General features: G+C 40.8%; 2 protein-coding genes across 3 annotated transcripts in view; one reads left to right on the top strand and one right to left on the bottom strand.

The window, feature by feature from the left end:
- LOC118105716 (ras GTPase-activating-like protein IQGAP1) overlaps positions 1-15,000 on the top strand; it is a 331,334-nt gene that overhangs the window by 97,954 nt on the left and 218,380 nt on the right.
- serinc4 (serine incorporator 4) overlaps positions 1-15,000 on the bottom strand; it is a 28,127-nt gene that overhangs the window by 7,828 nt on the left and 5,299 nt on the right. The window contains exons 1-5 of one of the 2 annotated variants that reach the window (XM_035181025.1): positions 13,739-14,163; positions 4,144-4,311; positions 2,121-2,299; positions 1,252-1,331; positions 991-1,084 (exon numbers count right to left, since the gene is read on the bottom strand). In XM_035181025.1, coding sequence (XP_035036916.1) covers positions 991-1,084; positions 1,252-1,331; positions 2,121-2,299; positions 4,144-4,311; positions 13,739-13,858 — 641 coding nt within the window. In that variant the 5' untranslated portion in view covers positions 13,859-14,163. Of the gene's footprint in view, positions 1-990; positions 1,085-1,251; positions 1,332-2,120; positions 2,300-4,143; positions 4,312-13,738; positions 14,164-15,000 lie in introns of those variants that run through there. The other variant, XM_035180944.1, reaches the window with a different exon arrangement.

The raw sequence follows: 15,000 nt of genomic DNA, 5'->3' as shown, positions 1-15,000 counted from the left end.
ACACAGTCAGTAACATCTGGACAAGCTGGCTGTCCACACTGGTTAAATGAATGAAGATATGACGGGGAAGAAAAAACATAAAATACACATGAAATATGAAAAACAAGCAGGTGAACAAACACTGAGCGTGTTCCTCCAGAAACAGTGAAATTCAATCGAGCCTTAAAAGTAAACCCACAAAACAATACAGATCATGAATTCATAATCTCCAGTTGATTAGAAAACTGAAGCCAAACCCAATGAAATCAGTAAAATCAGCCAAATATAGATTTGGATTTGGATTCACACCAGATTACTCACAATCATAGATTTAACTCCTATGTGTGTTATGTTATATAAAGTGTAATATGTCAGATTTTCTTCATCAGGATCCAATAATTATTCTGTGAAAATATCAAAATATTTCACAATGAAAAATATTGAGAGTAAAAAATATCTGGATCCAAACTTTAATGAGTTCTTTCTTGGCAATTTTTTTCCACCAAGGTTAGTGGAAATCTGCAAATATTTTAATAATCAAATTATAATTTGTCAGATTTTTTGAAAATATGCTCATTCACCAGTAAAGTGAATATTTTCCTATAGGTAAGTAACTGGAGTAAGACTTTGATGATAGTTCACTGTTATTAGTCCCAGAGATGGAAACGGGCTCTGCGTCTGAAGTCAGGATTTCCTGTGTTTCATGTCAGTAAAGAATTTCCAGGACTTTTTCCAGCAATAAATTGACACCTGAGAATTACACTTGTTTGTGTAATTCCATGAATCTGCTGCAGCCTCCGCTCTTTTCGGTTCTACACCACATTTGGAACCTGGCTGCAGGAATCTGCCGTCACTGATGTTTTATGAGACTGACGTCAGGACTCGTTTGATATATAGAGGGTATAGGGTTAGGATTTGTATTTACCCGAACCCTAACCCTATTTTTGATCATTAATATATATTTGATATCACTCTTACAATCTAAAATAATGGACATTATGTTCATCTCACCAGTTCTTGTTCCATGTGTGTGCAAAAGCTGTGATGAGGATGAGTTGGATGAGGATGAAGGCGAATCCTCCGACCACACCCACATAATGCCAAGCTGTGGAAAAGAAAAGAGCCTTAGTTCATGTGATTAGTTTCAGGAACGTGAAAGAAGAACGTGTGAATCGTAAATCAACTGATTTCAGAGATTTAAGTGAAATCAGCAGATTTCTGCTCCTTCAGAGCAGAGCGGCTCTCTGCTGCCCTCTAGCGGGAGTCTCTCACCGTGCAGGAAGGACTCTGTCGGGATGAAGAAGGCGGCCGTGCACGTCCCGAGGAGGGTGATGAACTTTAAGAACCAGAAGCTGACAGACGACACAGAACCACCGGTTAGTTTCCAAGGTTCAGTGTTAAAATCTTCTGCTTTCATCCTCTCTGCTTCTGTTATTTGAATTAAACTATAACATATTTTACTGCCTTTTCCTTCACCTCTTTTTACTGCTGTTCCATTCTGTACTTTATTTAATTAAACTGCTTTTTCCTGGTTGTGACACACTTTGCCTGACGTCACTAAAACCAGATCAAAGAAGATCATTTAAAATCATTTCAATGCTGAAGGGATTCGAAAGCAAAGTGTTTGCAGTCTGTGGCCTGCACAGATTTCCTCAGGGCACTGGGTCACAGACCAGAGCTGCGACCTTTGTGACCTTTGCCAAAGACCCTGAAACCTTTCGCTGTGAGTCTGGTGAGGAGATTTGCTCCAGAGAGGAGCAGCAGTCTGTCAAATCCTAATCCGAGCTCCGTCAGCGAGCGTGCACGGTGGAAAGTGTGACAACAGAGAGCTGTAAATAGACTGAGGCCGGGTCAGGTGAGCGGAGAAGAGACTTTCTCCTGTCTACAGATCAACTATATTCTCATTCAGGGAAACTCTCACTGTAAATTCACAGTTAGGTGAGGACAGAAGATTGAGTTCCTGTGTTGATTCATTCTGTGTTTGAGGATATTTGTTCTCTTCTAAATGGATAAAGGTGATGTAAATCTAATAATCATAATTTATCTAATAATCAGAAAATTTACAATATAATAATATAATTTCCTCCATATGATGATGAAACAGTAATAATACTGATGTTTAGGTGATGATGACGTCTGACCCGTTGTGTATCAGCGCTCTGAAGTCCTGACTGGACTTTACATCTATGAGGAAGATCGCCATCATCAGGTAGAAACAGGAAGTGCCAAAGCAGACTCTGTAGACAGCGGAGTATCCGACCAACATCTCGCAGTGACCCCCGCCGTGCGCCTGGTCACACACCATGTTAAAGAAAGGCACCTGGAACACACACACACAACACACAACACATTGGGGACATGAATTTTGCTGATAGCATCTGATAGTGATGGTGGACCACGGTCGAGGTGGCAGCTGATGGTGGATCCTGATCGTTGACTCTGGTGGATCCTCAGACCCTCCTCAGATACTCGACCATTACTGACAATAATCCATCAGTTCATTGACCTTCAGCTACAAAGTGTTTATTCTAATCAAAGCTGTAAATACTCTGATCTCTCTGATGTTCTCTGTTCCACGGGACATCTGTTCACTTGTGTCCGTCCTGGGAGACGGATCCTCACATGTGTCTCTGAGGATTCTACCTTCTTTACCTGTTAAAGGTTTTAGTAGTTTGACTCTTGTTGAGGTTAAGAACAGAGGACGTCTCACCTTGTTAAAGACTCTGAGACAAACTGGGATTTGTGAATATGGGCTATACAAATATAATTTGATTGATTAATTGATTGATTGAATACACGATTGATTTAAGATCATTCTGTTACTACCATTGTTTGATTGAAGATTTGAAATGAGACCATTTTATGTCACTGTTGCTTCAGTTGCTCTTTCTGTGCTTCGAGGTCAACCTGCTGCTTCTGGACATCCTGAGCTCAGGACTTTAGGTCTTTACAGCGGCTGTGTCTAATCTCTGGAACTGTTCATTTCTTCATATCAGAACCGCTCAGAAACATTTTAATTATTGTTTAAGAGCCACTTCATTTCATCTCTTTTTGTGGAATATTTCAATTCTCAAAAATGTGTGATGTTTTATTAATAAACGTTTTGCTCTCATTTTGTGTATGTATATGTTTATATTCTTGTGTGTGGTGTGAGCCTGTTCAGCTCTTTGTCATGACGCTGAGCTCTGAGCTACAGAGTTTATGGATTTTGTTATGGACCTTTTCCTTGTTTCACCTGTTCACTCATCCCGTCTTGTTTCTCTCTCCCTTTATCTTTGTCCGTCTTCTGTCGCCATCTTGTTTCCAGTGTTTATAAGGTTTTTTCAGTTTAGCCGTTTTTTTCTTTTCTGGTTTCCAGTGTTTTTCTGTTTCTGTTAACGTTTGTTTGCTTTTGTATCTTGTTCTTTTGTAGTAAAATGTTTTCCTCATTAAAGGAAACCATTCGTTATTTTACCGGCTCCTGCGTCTGGGTTCCTGACAGTGTATAAATAAGCCTTAGCTTTATAAAATGTGACATCATGTCACATGTTTATTTTGCTGTATAACTGGACAAACTTGCTGTTCTGTTCCTTTATTCTTCTGCTCCACTACTTTTCTTCCACCACCTTTAATTTAGATTTCACATTGACGATGTATGACATTATAAATAAAATATCTATAAAATTGACTGTATACACAGTAGTAGGGCCACCACAGTATAATATCAGTATTAATAATACAATAACAGACATTATATCAATAATATTTAAGTGAGGTTTTATTGCAGGACTAATCATTGTAATGGCGTATTTGTATAAAACAGGACCTAAATACATCCTCGACTACTGTTGTGTTACTTGTTTGTTCTAAATCCTCTTAGGGTTAGGGGGTCAGGGTTAGGGTTAGCCTAACCCTAACCCTGACCCTGTTTGTCATTGAGTCTCTTTGATTGGCTGTTGTATCTGACAGGCAGCCAATCACAAACCATCCTGGGACATGTTACTACTGTTTCCTGATTTCTACTCAAACACATATTTATCAAATGTTAGTGTCAGAATCATTATTTGTCAATTTGTCTGAAATTCAATTGTGATTGAAGTCACAAAACTAAATCAGCATCATCTTCAGCCTGAAGTCAGATCTTCTCAAATTAAAGAACCAAACATGACACAAGCTGCGACTCACGTTTTCCCTGACGAGCTCAGAGACGGTGCGGGACAACATGAGGCAGGAGACGGCACAGCTCAGGATATGGAAGAGGGTGTACATGACCCGGGTGCTGGTGGACGACCTGACCGGAGGACAGAAGGCACAGCAGAGCGAACAGGGAGCTGGACCACAGCAGCAGCAGATCTGAGGAGGAGGAGACGGGTCAGCATCTTCAACTGCTGGTAAAACAACACATAACACAACACGTATAACTGCACGTATAACAACTCACTGCTGGTAAAACAACACGTAACACAACACGTATAACAGCACGTATAACAACTCACTGCTGGTAAAACAACACGTAACACAACACGTATAACAGCACGTATAACAACTCACTGCTGGTAAAACAACACGTAACACAACACGTATAACAGCACGTATAACAACTCACTGCTGGTAAAACAACACGTAACACAACACGTATAACAGCACGTATAACACCACACTGCTGGTAAAACAATACGTATAACAACTCACTGCTGGTAAAACAATACGTATAACAACTCACTGCTGGTAAAACAATACGTAACACAACACGTATAACTGCACGTATAACAACTCACTGCTGGTAAAACAACACGTAACACAACACGTATAACAGCACGTATAACACCACACTGCTGGTAAAACAACACGTAACACAACACGTATAACAGCACGTATAACACCACACTGCTGGTAAAACAACACGTAACACAACACGTATAACAGCACGTATAACAACTTACTGCTGGTAAAACAATACGTATAACAACTCACTGCTGGTAAAACAATACGTATAACAACACGTATAACAACTCACTGTGGTATAACAACACACTGCTGGTATAACAATATGTAAAACAACACGTATAACTGCACGTATAACAACACACTGCTGGTATAACAATACGTAAAACAACACGTATAACTGCACGTATAACAACTCGCTGTGGTATAACAATATGTATAACACTACGTATAACAACTCACTGCTGGTATAACAATACGTATAACAACTCACTGGTATAACAACACACTGCTGGTATAAAATTAGGTATAACAACACGTATAACAACACGTATAACAACTCGCTGTGGTATAACAACTCACTGCTGGTATAACAATACGTATAACAACACGTATAACAACTCGCTGTGGTATAACAACTCACTGCTGGTATAACAACACGTATAACAACTCGCTGTGGTATAACAACTCACTGCTGGTATAACAATACGTATAACAACACGTATAACAACTCACTGTGGTATAACAACACACTGCTGGTATAACAATACGTATAACAACAAACTGCTGGTATAACAATACGTATAACAGCACGTATAACAACTCACTGCTGGTATAACAACACGCTGTGGTATTACAACACACTGCTGGTATAACAATACATATAACAACACGTATAACAACTCACTGTGGTATAACAATACGTATAACAGCACGTATAACAACTCACTGCTGGTATAACAATACATATAACAATACGTATAACAACAAACTGCTGGTATAACAATACGTATAACAACAAACTGCTGGTATAACAATACGTATAACAGCACGTATAACAACTCACTGCTGGTATAACAACCGCTGTGGTATTACAACACACTGCTGGTATAACAATACATATCATAACGTATAACAACTCACTGTGGTATAACAATCATTATAACAGCACGTATAACAACTCACTGCTGGTATAACAATACATATAACAATACGTATAACAACAAACTGCTGGTATAACAATATCACAAACTGCGTATAAATACTATAACAGCACGTATAACAACTCACTGCTGGTATAACAATACGTAACAACAACGCTGGTAACCATAACCGTATAACAACTCACTGCTGGTATAAAATGATAACAGCCGTATAACACTCATGCTGGTATAACAATACGTATAACAGCACGTATAACAACTCACTGCTGGTATAACAACTCACTGCTGGTATAACAATACGTATAACAGCACGTATAACAACTCACTGCTGGTATAAAATTAGGTATAACAACACGTATAACAACACGTATAACAACTCGCTGTGGTATAACAACTCACTGCTGGTATAACAATACGTATATCAATACGTATAACAACACGCTGTGGTATTACAACACACTGCTGGTATAACAATACGTATAACAACACGTATAACAACTCACTGTGGTATAACAACACACTGCTGGTATAACAATACGTATAACAACAAACTGCTGGTATAACAATACGTATAACAGCACGTATAACAACTCACTGCTGGTATAACAATACATATAACAATACGTATAACAACAAACTGCTGGTATAACAATACGTATAACAACAAACTGCTGGTATAACAATACGTATAACAGCACGTATAACAACTCACTGCTGGTATAACAATACGTATAACAACAAACTGCTGGTATAACAATACGTATAACAGCACGTATAACAACTCACTGCTGGTATAACAATACGTATAACAGCACGTATAACAACTCACTGCTGGTATAACAATACGTATAACAGCACGTATAACAACTCACTGCTGGTATAACAATACGTATAACAACACGTATAACAACTCACTGCTGGTATAACTTAAAGAATAACGCTACAGTATAACAATCGTATATCAACACGTATAACAACACACTGCTGGTATAAATTGTATAACACCACTGCTGGTATAACAATACGTATAACAACACTCTACTGGTATAACACCACACTGCTGGTATAACAATACGTATAACAATATGTATAACAACACTCTGCTGGTATAACAATATGTATAACAACACTCTGCTGGTATAACAATATGTATAACAACACATATAACAACTCGCTGTGGTATAACAACACACTGCTGGTACAACAATATGTAAAACAACACTCTGCTAGTATAACAATATGTAAAACAACACTCTGCTAGTATAACAATATGTATAACAACACTCTGCTGGTATAACAATATGTATAACAACCTATAACAACACTCTGCTGGTATAACAATATGTATAACAACACTCTGCTAGTATAACAATGGTATAACAACACACTGCTGGTATAACAATATGTATAACAACACTCTGCTAGTATAACAATATGTATAACAACACTCTGCTAGTATAACAATATGTATAACAACACACTGCTGGTATAACAATATGTATAACAACACTCTGCTAGTATAACACTATGTATAACAACACTCTGCTGGTATAACAATGTGTATAACAACATGTATAACAACTCGCTGTGGTATAACAACACACTGCTGGTATAACAATACGTATAACAATATGTATAACAACACTCTGCTGGTATATAAATATGTATAACACTACGTATAACAAGACACTAGACGTCAACTTGGAAACACGAGGAGATTCCAGAGCTTTTGGTGCTGATCTTTCCACAGCAGAATTTATACGTCATGTCCGGCCTCCTGCTGCTCTACAGGCTCCGCCCCTCGCCTGGATGTTCCCCACATGTTCCTGTTTGAACGAGTCGGACCCGACAACCTGCTGCTCTACAGGCTCCGCCCCTCGCCTGGATGTTCCCCACATGTTCCTGTTGGTGTGAACGAGTCGGACCCGACAACCTGCTGCTCTACAGGCTCCGCCCCTCGCCTGGATGTTCCCCACATGTTCCTGTTGGTGTGAACGAGTCGGACCCGACAACCTGCTGCTCTACAGGCTCCGCCCCTCGCCTGGATGTTCCCCACATGTTCCTGTTGGTGTGAACGAGTCGGACCCGACAACCTGCTGCTCTACAGGCTCCGCCCCTCGCCTGGATGTTCCCCACATGTTCCTGTTGGTGTGAACGAGTCGGACCCGACAACCTGCTGCTCTACAGGCTCCGCCTCGCCTGGATGTTCCCCACATGTTCCTGTTGGTGTGAACGAGTCGGACCCGACAACCTGCTGCTCTACAGGCTCCGCCCCTCGCCTGGATGTTCCCCACATGTTCTCTTGTGTGAAACGAGTCGGACCCGACAACCTGCTGCTCTACAGGCTCCGCCCCTCGCCTGGATGTTCCCCACATGTTCCTGTTGGTGTGAACGAGTCGGACCCGACAACCTGCTGCTCTACAGGCTCCGCCTCGCCTGGATGTTCCCACATGTTCCTGTTGGTGTGAGCGAGTCGGACCCGACAATCTGCTGCTCTACAGGCTCCGCCCCTCGCCTGGATGTTCCCCACATGTTCCTGTTGGTGTAACGAGTCGGACCCGACAACCTGCTGCTCTACAGGCTCCGCCTCGCCTGGATGTTCCCCACATGTTCCTGTTGGTGTGAACGAGTCGGACCCGACAACCTGCTGCTCTACAGGCTCCGCCTCGCCTGGATGTTCCCCACATGTTCCTGTTGGTGTGAACGAGTCGGACCCGACAACCTGCTGCTCTACAGGCTCCGCCCCTCGCCTGGATGTTCCCCACATGTTCTTGTTGGTGTGAACGAGTCGGACCCGACAATCTGCTGCTCTACAGGCTCCGCCCCTCGCCTGGATGTTCCCACATGTTCTTGTTGGTGTGAACGAGTCGGACCTAACAACCTGCTGCTGCTTCACAGGACAAACAACACAGAGAATCTCCAGCTGTGTCCTTCATGTGTAAAACTCCAGAGAAAGTCCAGAGTCCACTTTCTCTGTGTTCATGTGTGAAAACAACAATAATCAGCTGTTCTCTGGTCCGTCTCTCAGAAACCCATCACCACTGATGACGGATGAATAAGCGCCATCGACTTTCAAAATCAGATACTAAGTCACATTTAGATAAAATTCTCATAAAAATGATGTGACACAGTGAATTATGAATTCATGCTCACAAAGCTGCTGCAGTGGATCTAGATGTTTTATTGCTCATCACGTGTGGGTCATAATCTGATGGATAATACACAGAAGCTCATCCTTCATCTTCTCATTGAAGACTGAATAAACAACAGAGCTTGAATTATTTTACAGCTGAAACGTGACCAAAGGGACAGTTCACACAAATGTTGTGTCCATCCAGGAAAAGTGGAAAGATCCTTGGCTTTGGTTTCAGAAGTGAAATGAGACGTCACAGATTGAACTCTATGAACTTTCCTCCGTCAAATTAAACTTATTAAACTATTTTTGAACATAACTGCTGCTGTAGAGATGAAATGATAAGAAATTAATGGATAAGTCAATATAACTGTTTAATCACTTTACAGTTTTAGTTTTTGACTTGTGTAGCTTTCTTGTACAGTGACCCTATTTCACTTGATGAGATAACTTAATGTAAGTCACTGAAGTATATGGATCATATATATATATAAATATATATATATATATTTTATAAGTTTCTGTTCTCGTCATGACCGTCTGGTGTCAACACACAATCATCACTCTGATTTAAAAAAATCCACGTGATACAATATGTTAATCAGGTATAATCTGGTTGAGATGTGAACACTGATGTGTTACAATGATGTGTGATAAATAATTATTTCATATTAAATATGAAATATTATTAAATAGATACATCCAATAAATAGCGATTTAGTTGCACTTATATGTCATTAACATGTAGAACTTTGTAGTTTGGCTTTCTTGAAGAAATTTGTACTTTCTTGATTCTTGTTGTTCTGGGTTTGTTCCTCATGGTTGATGCACTGATTGTGAGTCGCTTTGGATAAAAGCGTCAGCTCAATGAAATGTAATGTAACTTGAAACAGTAACAAGAGTTTCTACATGTTTACAAGTATCCAGCAGCTAATCTCAGAGATAATCTGCATGAATCACCACATTGACCTCATTACACACTGCACAAACAAACACACACACACAAACACACGCATACACATGCGCACACGTGTACACACATAAACGGACACACACACACATATGTACACACACGCAAACACTGCACAAACACAAACACACACACACACACACACACACACACACACACTGCACAAGCTCCCACCCAAGGGCAGCCGGGGGTGCTCGTTACATCTCTTCTCCTGATCTCCTTCAGACTGGTTGTTATAATGAAACAATAATCTCCAGTTGTACATCGGGTGTTTCAGCCTCTTAATCACAGAACCTGAGGCTGGAGGTAAATCTGACTGGCTACTGGTTTGTATGGCAGCGCTATGAAAACCATGTGGCTGCTCAGTAGATCATTATCACGTCATTACCTTTTCTAAACTAAACTGAATACCTACTGGTACAGGCAGCAGAGTAAGAAGCTGTCATATTCAAGAAACTACATCAAATGTGGCTGCAATAAAACTAAGATAAAAGGAATAAAGGAAATAAAACAGTAGCACCAGAATTACAAATCACATGTTAGAAAGTTCATAATAATAATAACAATAATAATAAAAACTTTATCCAAAGCGACTCACAATAAGTGCATCAACCATGAGGAACAAACCCAGAACAACAAGAATCAAGAAAGTACAATTTTCTTCAAAGAATTGCCAAACTACAAAGTGCTACACATAGTTTAAACATCATCTTCTTGACCGAGGTGTGGTCTGAAGAGATGTGTCTTCAGTCTGGAGGAAGACGTGTGGACTTTCTGTCCTGATGTCCATGTGGAGCTGGTTCCACCGTTTAGGAGCCAGGACAGGAAACTGTCAAGATGTTGAGTGACAGCTGTCCCTCACAGTGAGGGAGCAGCTGATTGGTCGATGCAGAGCGGAGTAGACGGGGTGTAAGGTTTGACCATGTCCTGGATGTAGACTGGACCCGATCCGGTCACAGCACGGTACCAAGTACTAGTGTTTTGAAACTGATGTGGGCAGCTACTGGTAACCAGTGAAGGGAGCGGAGTGGTGTGAGTGAACTCAGGTTAAAGACCAGTGGAGCTGCTGCTTCCTGGATGAGCTGCAGAGGTCGGATGGCAGCAGCAGGTAGACCTGCCAGGGGGGGCAGTAGTCTAGGTGTGAGATGACCAGAGCCTGGACCAGAGCCTGGACCAGAGTCTGGACCAGAGCCTGCACCAGAGTCTGGACCAGAACCTGGACCACAACCTGGACCAGAACCTGGACCAGAACCTGGACCAGAGCCTGGACCAGAGCCTGTACCAGAACCTGGACCAGAACCTGGACCAGAGTCTGGACCAGAACCTGGACCAGAGCCTGCACCGCCCTCTGAGTGAGAAGGGGGCGGATCCTCCTGATGTTGTGTAGCATGAATCTACAGGAACGTGATGTTGCAGTAATGTGACAGTGAGGGAGAGTTGACTGTCGAGTGTCACACCCAGGTTCCTAGCAGTCTGGGGGGGGGCTAACACGGAGTTGTCAAAGGTAAGAGTCAGGTCGTGGGTGGGAGGAGCCTTTCCCTGGGAGGAAAAGTAGTTCAGTCTTATCAAGGTTGACACTTATATCTCATAAATCTATTATATTCTATTTTCTTGAATCTTCTTTGTCTCAAGTTCTGAGACATCATGTGACCAGTGTCATAGTCCAGTGTGTGGACATATATACAGATTTATATAATATACGAAATGTAAACACTTATATATATATATATATATATATAATTATGTGATACATAGTCATAAAATGCCTTGATTCATTTGTCCTGTGTCCAGTTTGTATTTAAGTCCGTTCAGTCTGTGTTTCTCTTCCTGTTTGTTTCTGCTTCCTGATCCTTGTTCACCTGTTTGAGTTTGTTTCTGCTGGAGACTTATTTTAGTTTTTCAATAAGTTCAGTTTTTTGGATTGGATCTTGCTCCTGCCTCCTCCCTGTGACACACTTATATATAATATATGATATTATGATATATACAGTTACATATAATATATGATATGATATGCTATATGATAATATGATGTCACACATGAACACAGTATGAGATGAGAATCATCATCACCTGACTTTTGTAAATAACGTGTTTTATTTATGAGTTTAATCTACAACTCATTATCATATTTACATGATAACAAAGAGAAAATAAAAAGATAAATAAATCATTTAACACGTTAATCATAACGTCCTGGATAAAAAGTGATGTGAGGAGCTTGTGACAGATGAACAAACAGTTTGAGGTGATACAAGTTTAGCATGTGAGAAGTTCACAAGGTTCAATTCAGATCTTTGCTTTAAATACACTATTTGACGTTTGCAACTCCCCAAGCTGTCGTTCATGTGAACTCACTCTCTGATTATTCCGGGTATAACAGGTCTATTTCCAGGAGACTTCATGACGAGAAGCAGCTCAGGTGTAAATAATGACACCTGAGTGTTCAACGTGCTGATGAACGAGGGACCAGGACTCACCTGCGGACTTATTCTGTATCTGTGATAAAACCATGTGACAAAGTAACCCGTCGTGTAACTACAGCACAAATAAAGGTTTGATTTTCAAATGTGTAAAGAATTTTACTTCACGGGTTACGTTCTACTCCCCAACACCAAGATCCTCAATGAAATTAATCATCATGATGGAAAATATATTTCATGAAAAACCAGCTCATGGTGCTCGAGGGCTCACAAAAGTCTCAGGGATTCATCATCTGTGGAGCATGAATACTTGATGCCATCACTACATTACATAACATCACATTTCATTTAGCTGACGCTTTTATCCAACTCACAATAAGTGCATCAACCATGAGGAACGAACCAGAACAACAAGCATCAAGAAAGTACAATTTCTTCAAGAAAGCAAAACTACAAAGTGCGATAGGTAAGTGACATGTAAGTGCTACTGAATTGTTAATTTAAAATTTTATTCAAGGTATAGTTGGAAGACATGTGTTTTTAGTTTGAGGAGGAAGATGTGTAAACTTTCTGTCCTGATGTCACTGTGGAGCTCATTCCACCGTTCAGGAGCCAGGACAGCGTGAGCTCGTTGTGAGGGAGCAACACATCCAATAACTGCCGTTAGATTGTGATAGATAGATAATCAATAATCAATTAGGACCAAAGTCAATGGTGTCTGAAAGTCCAGCTGCCTCCTGTTTGAGTAACATGTGATCACTTTAAGAAAGTCAGAACTTCCTCATGTGTCTCAGATGAAATTCAAACAAAAATCACAATGACAGAAACCAAAGATAAATATGATTCATCATTTAAGATTTTACTTTTTTTAGATCTACAACATGAATGTGCTGCTAACATGTCAATGCATCATTCATAATAATAACAAAATTCTGAACACTCTGTGGAGATTCCTTTCTACTTGATATTTATGATATGATGAAACAAGGACATGAACTCATGATGGAAAACACTTGAAAAATAAAACATCAGAATTCTTCATCCACAACTAAATCAAAATCTAGATAATAAAAATCTGTTATTTTAGATAATCCAGAGTTATAATAAATACAACTTTAGAATTATTTAAATAATCCAGAGTTATAATAAATACAACTTTAGAATTATTAAAATACTCCAGAGTTATAATAAATACAACTTTAGAATTATTTGAATAATCCAGAGTTATAATAAATACAATTTTAGAATTATTAAAATACTCCAGAGTTCTAATGAATAAAAGCATCTTTAGATCATGTGTAGAAAAGTAAACACTTTTCAATCAGCACCACACTGAACAGATCTCCAGCTGCTGGTCCGCTCTCACCTGATAGGCCACCATGTTGAGGAAGTAGTTGTAGATGCCGCTGCGGTTCACCCCCTGAGATGCCGACATCGTGCCTCTAAACTGTTTTTCCTCCGACCCCACGACTCTACATTTGGCCATAAAGTTCCAGCACAAACAGGCTTTGGTCAGACGTCCGGCAGCATCCTCACATCGTCAAACACAAGAACAAAAAGTCGTCCTCACTCTGTCCTTATGCTGGATTATCAGTAAATCTGCTGCAGCCCAACATGAGCTCAGCTCCTCCAGACTCACAGGGAATAACTGCTTCTTTTCACCATATCCTGCGAGTGTTGGCTCTGCGGCTGTGGTGGTGGTTGCCAGAAAACAGGGTGAGATGGTGTAGAATGCCCGGTGCCCTCCCCCATCCTCCCCCTGTCCTACCCAGTCAGATTAGGTCTGTGAGGGGAGGAGGGGGTGAGGAGGACAGAAACCATCTGTCCCTCCCTTCCCCTCCCCCAGTCCTGCTCAAACACCCACAGAATGACACCATTGGACCCACGTTTATTCCAGACGTAGAAAATTAAACAATTACCCCGTGTGATTTTCTGACACCACGGTCTCCTGCTGCACCCACCAAACCCCCAGAGCTCGGCCGAGTGAGAGTCGCTCGGAGAAAGAGGCCACGTCCGTAATCCTGACAAGTTATCAGGACGGTCGAGTTTGACCCACATCACCGAGCGGACGAGGGATAAAGGCTTGAATGTGACCCTGGATAGTTCCAGAAAATAAAACTTAACGTCATGATTTAATGTTTCCTGCTATGCGCTGATGTTTTCTACCTGTTTTGGTTTGTCTGGGTTTGTCTGTGTGTTTTATATGTTTGTTCACAGACTGTCTGACATCGGGACGACCGAACAGGAGCGTTTCAACCAAACCTCATTCTGATCTTAAACAATTCTTGGTTATCAAGGTGATAAACTAAGGTCACACTGTGCAGACACATGAATAATGATAAAGTAGTTTAAAGTTAAGAGAAACACCATCGTTTCGTGCAAGTGTCCATGACCCCCCCTATTATCCCCAAGTCAAATCCAGACCCGTTAACATATGACACGTAACCCATGATGCTACAGACACATAGGTCACATGGCTGAGTTGTGTTTGTGTGTCTGTGAATTGTCGCAGCACCTGAGAGCCGTCGATCTTCAGTGACGGTGAAGTTAGCTTGAGGCTAACAAACGCTAATAACTGTTTACAAGCAGCAGAGCCACTGGTTATTTTGGTCTTTATGATTCAATGAA

This window comes from Hippoglossus stenolepis, chromosome 1, assembly GCF_022539355.2.
Source record: "Hippoglossus stenolepis isolate QCI-W04-F060 chromosome 1, HSTE1.2, whole genome shotgun sequence".
Classification (NCBI taxonomy): Eukaryota; Metazoa; Chordata; class Actinopteri; order Pleuronectiformes; family Pleuronectidae; genus Hippoglossus; species Hippoglossus stenolepis.
This window is presented reverse-complemented; position numbering and strand designations above follow the sequence as displayed.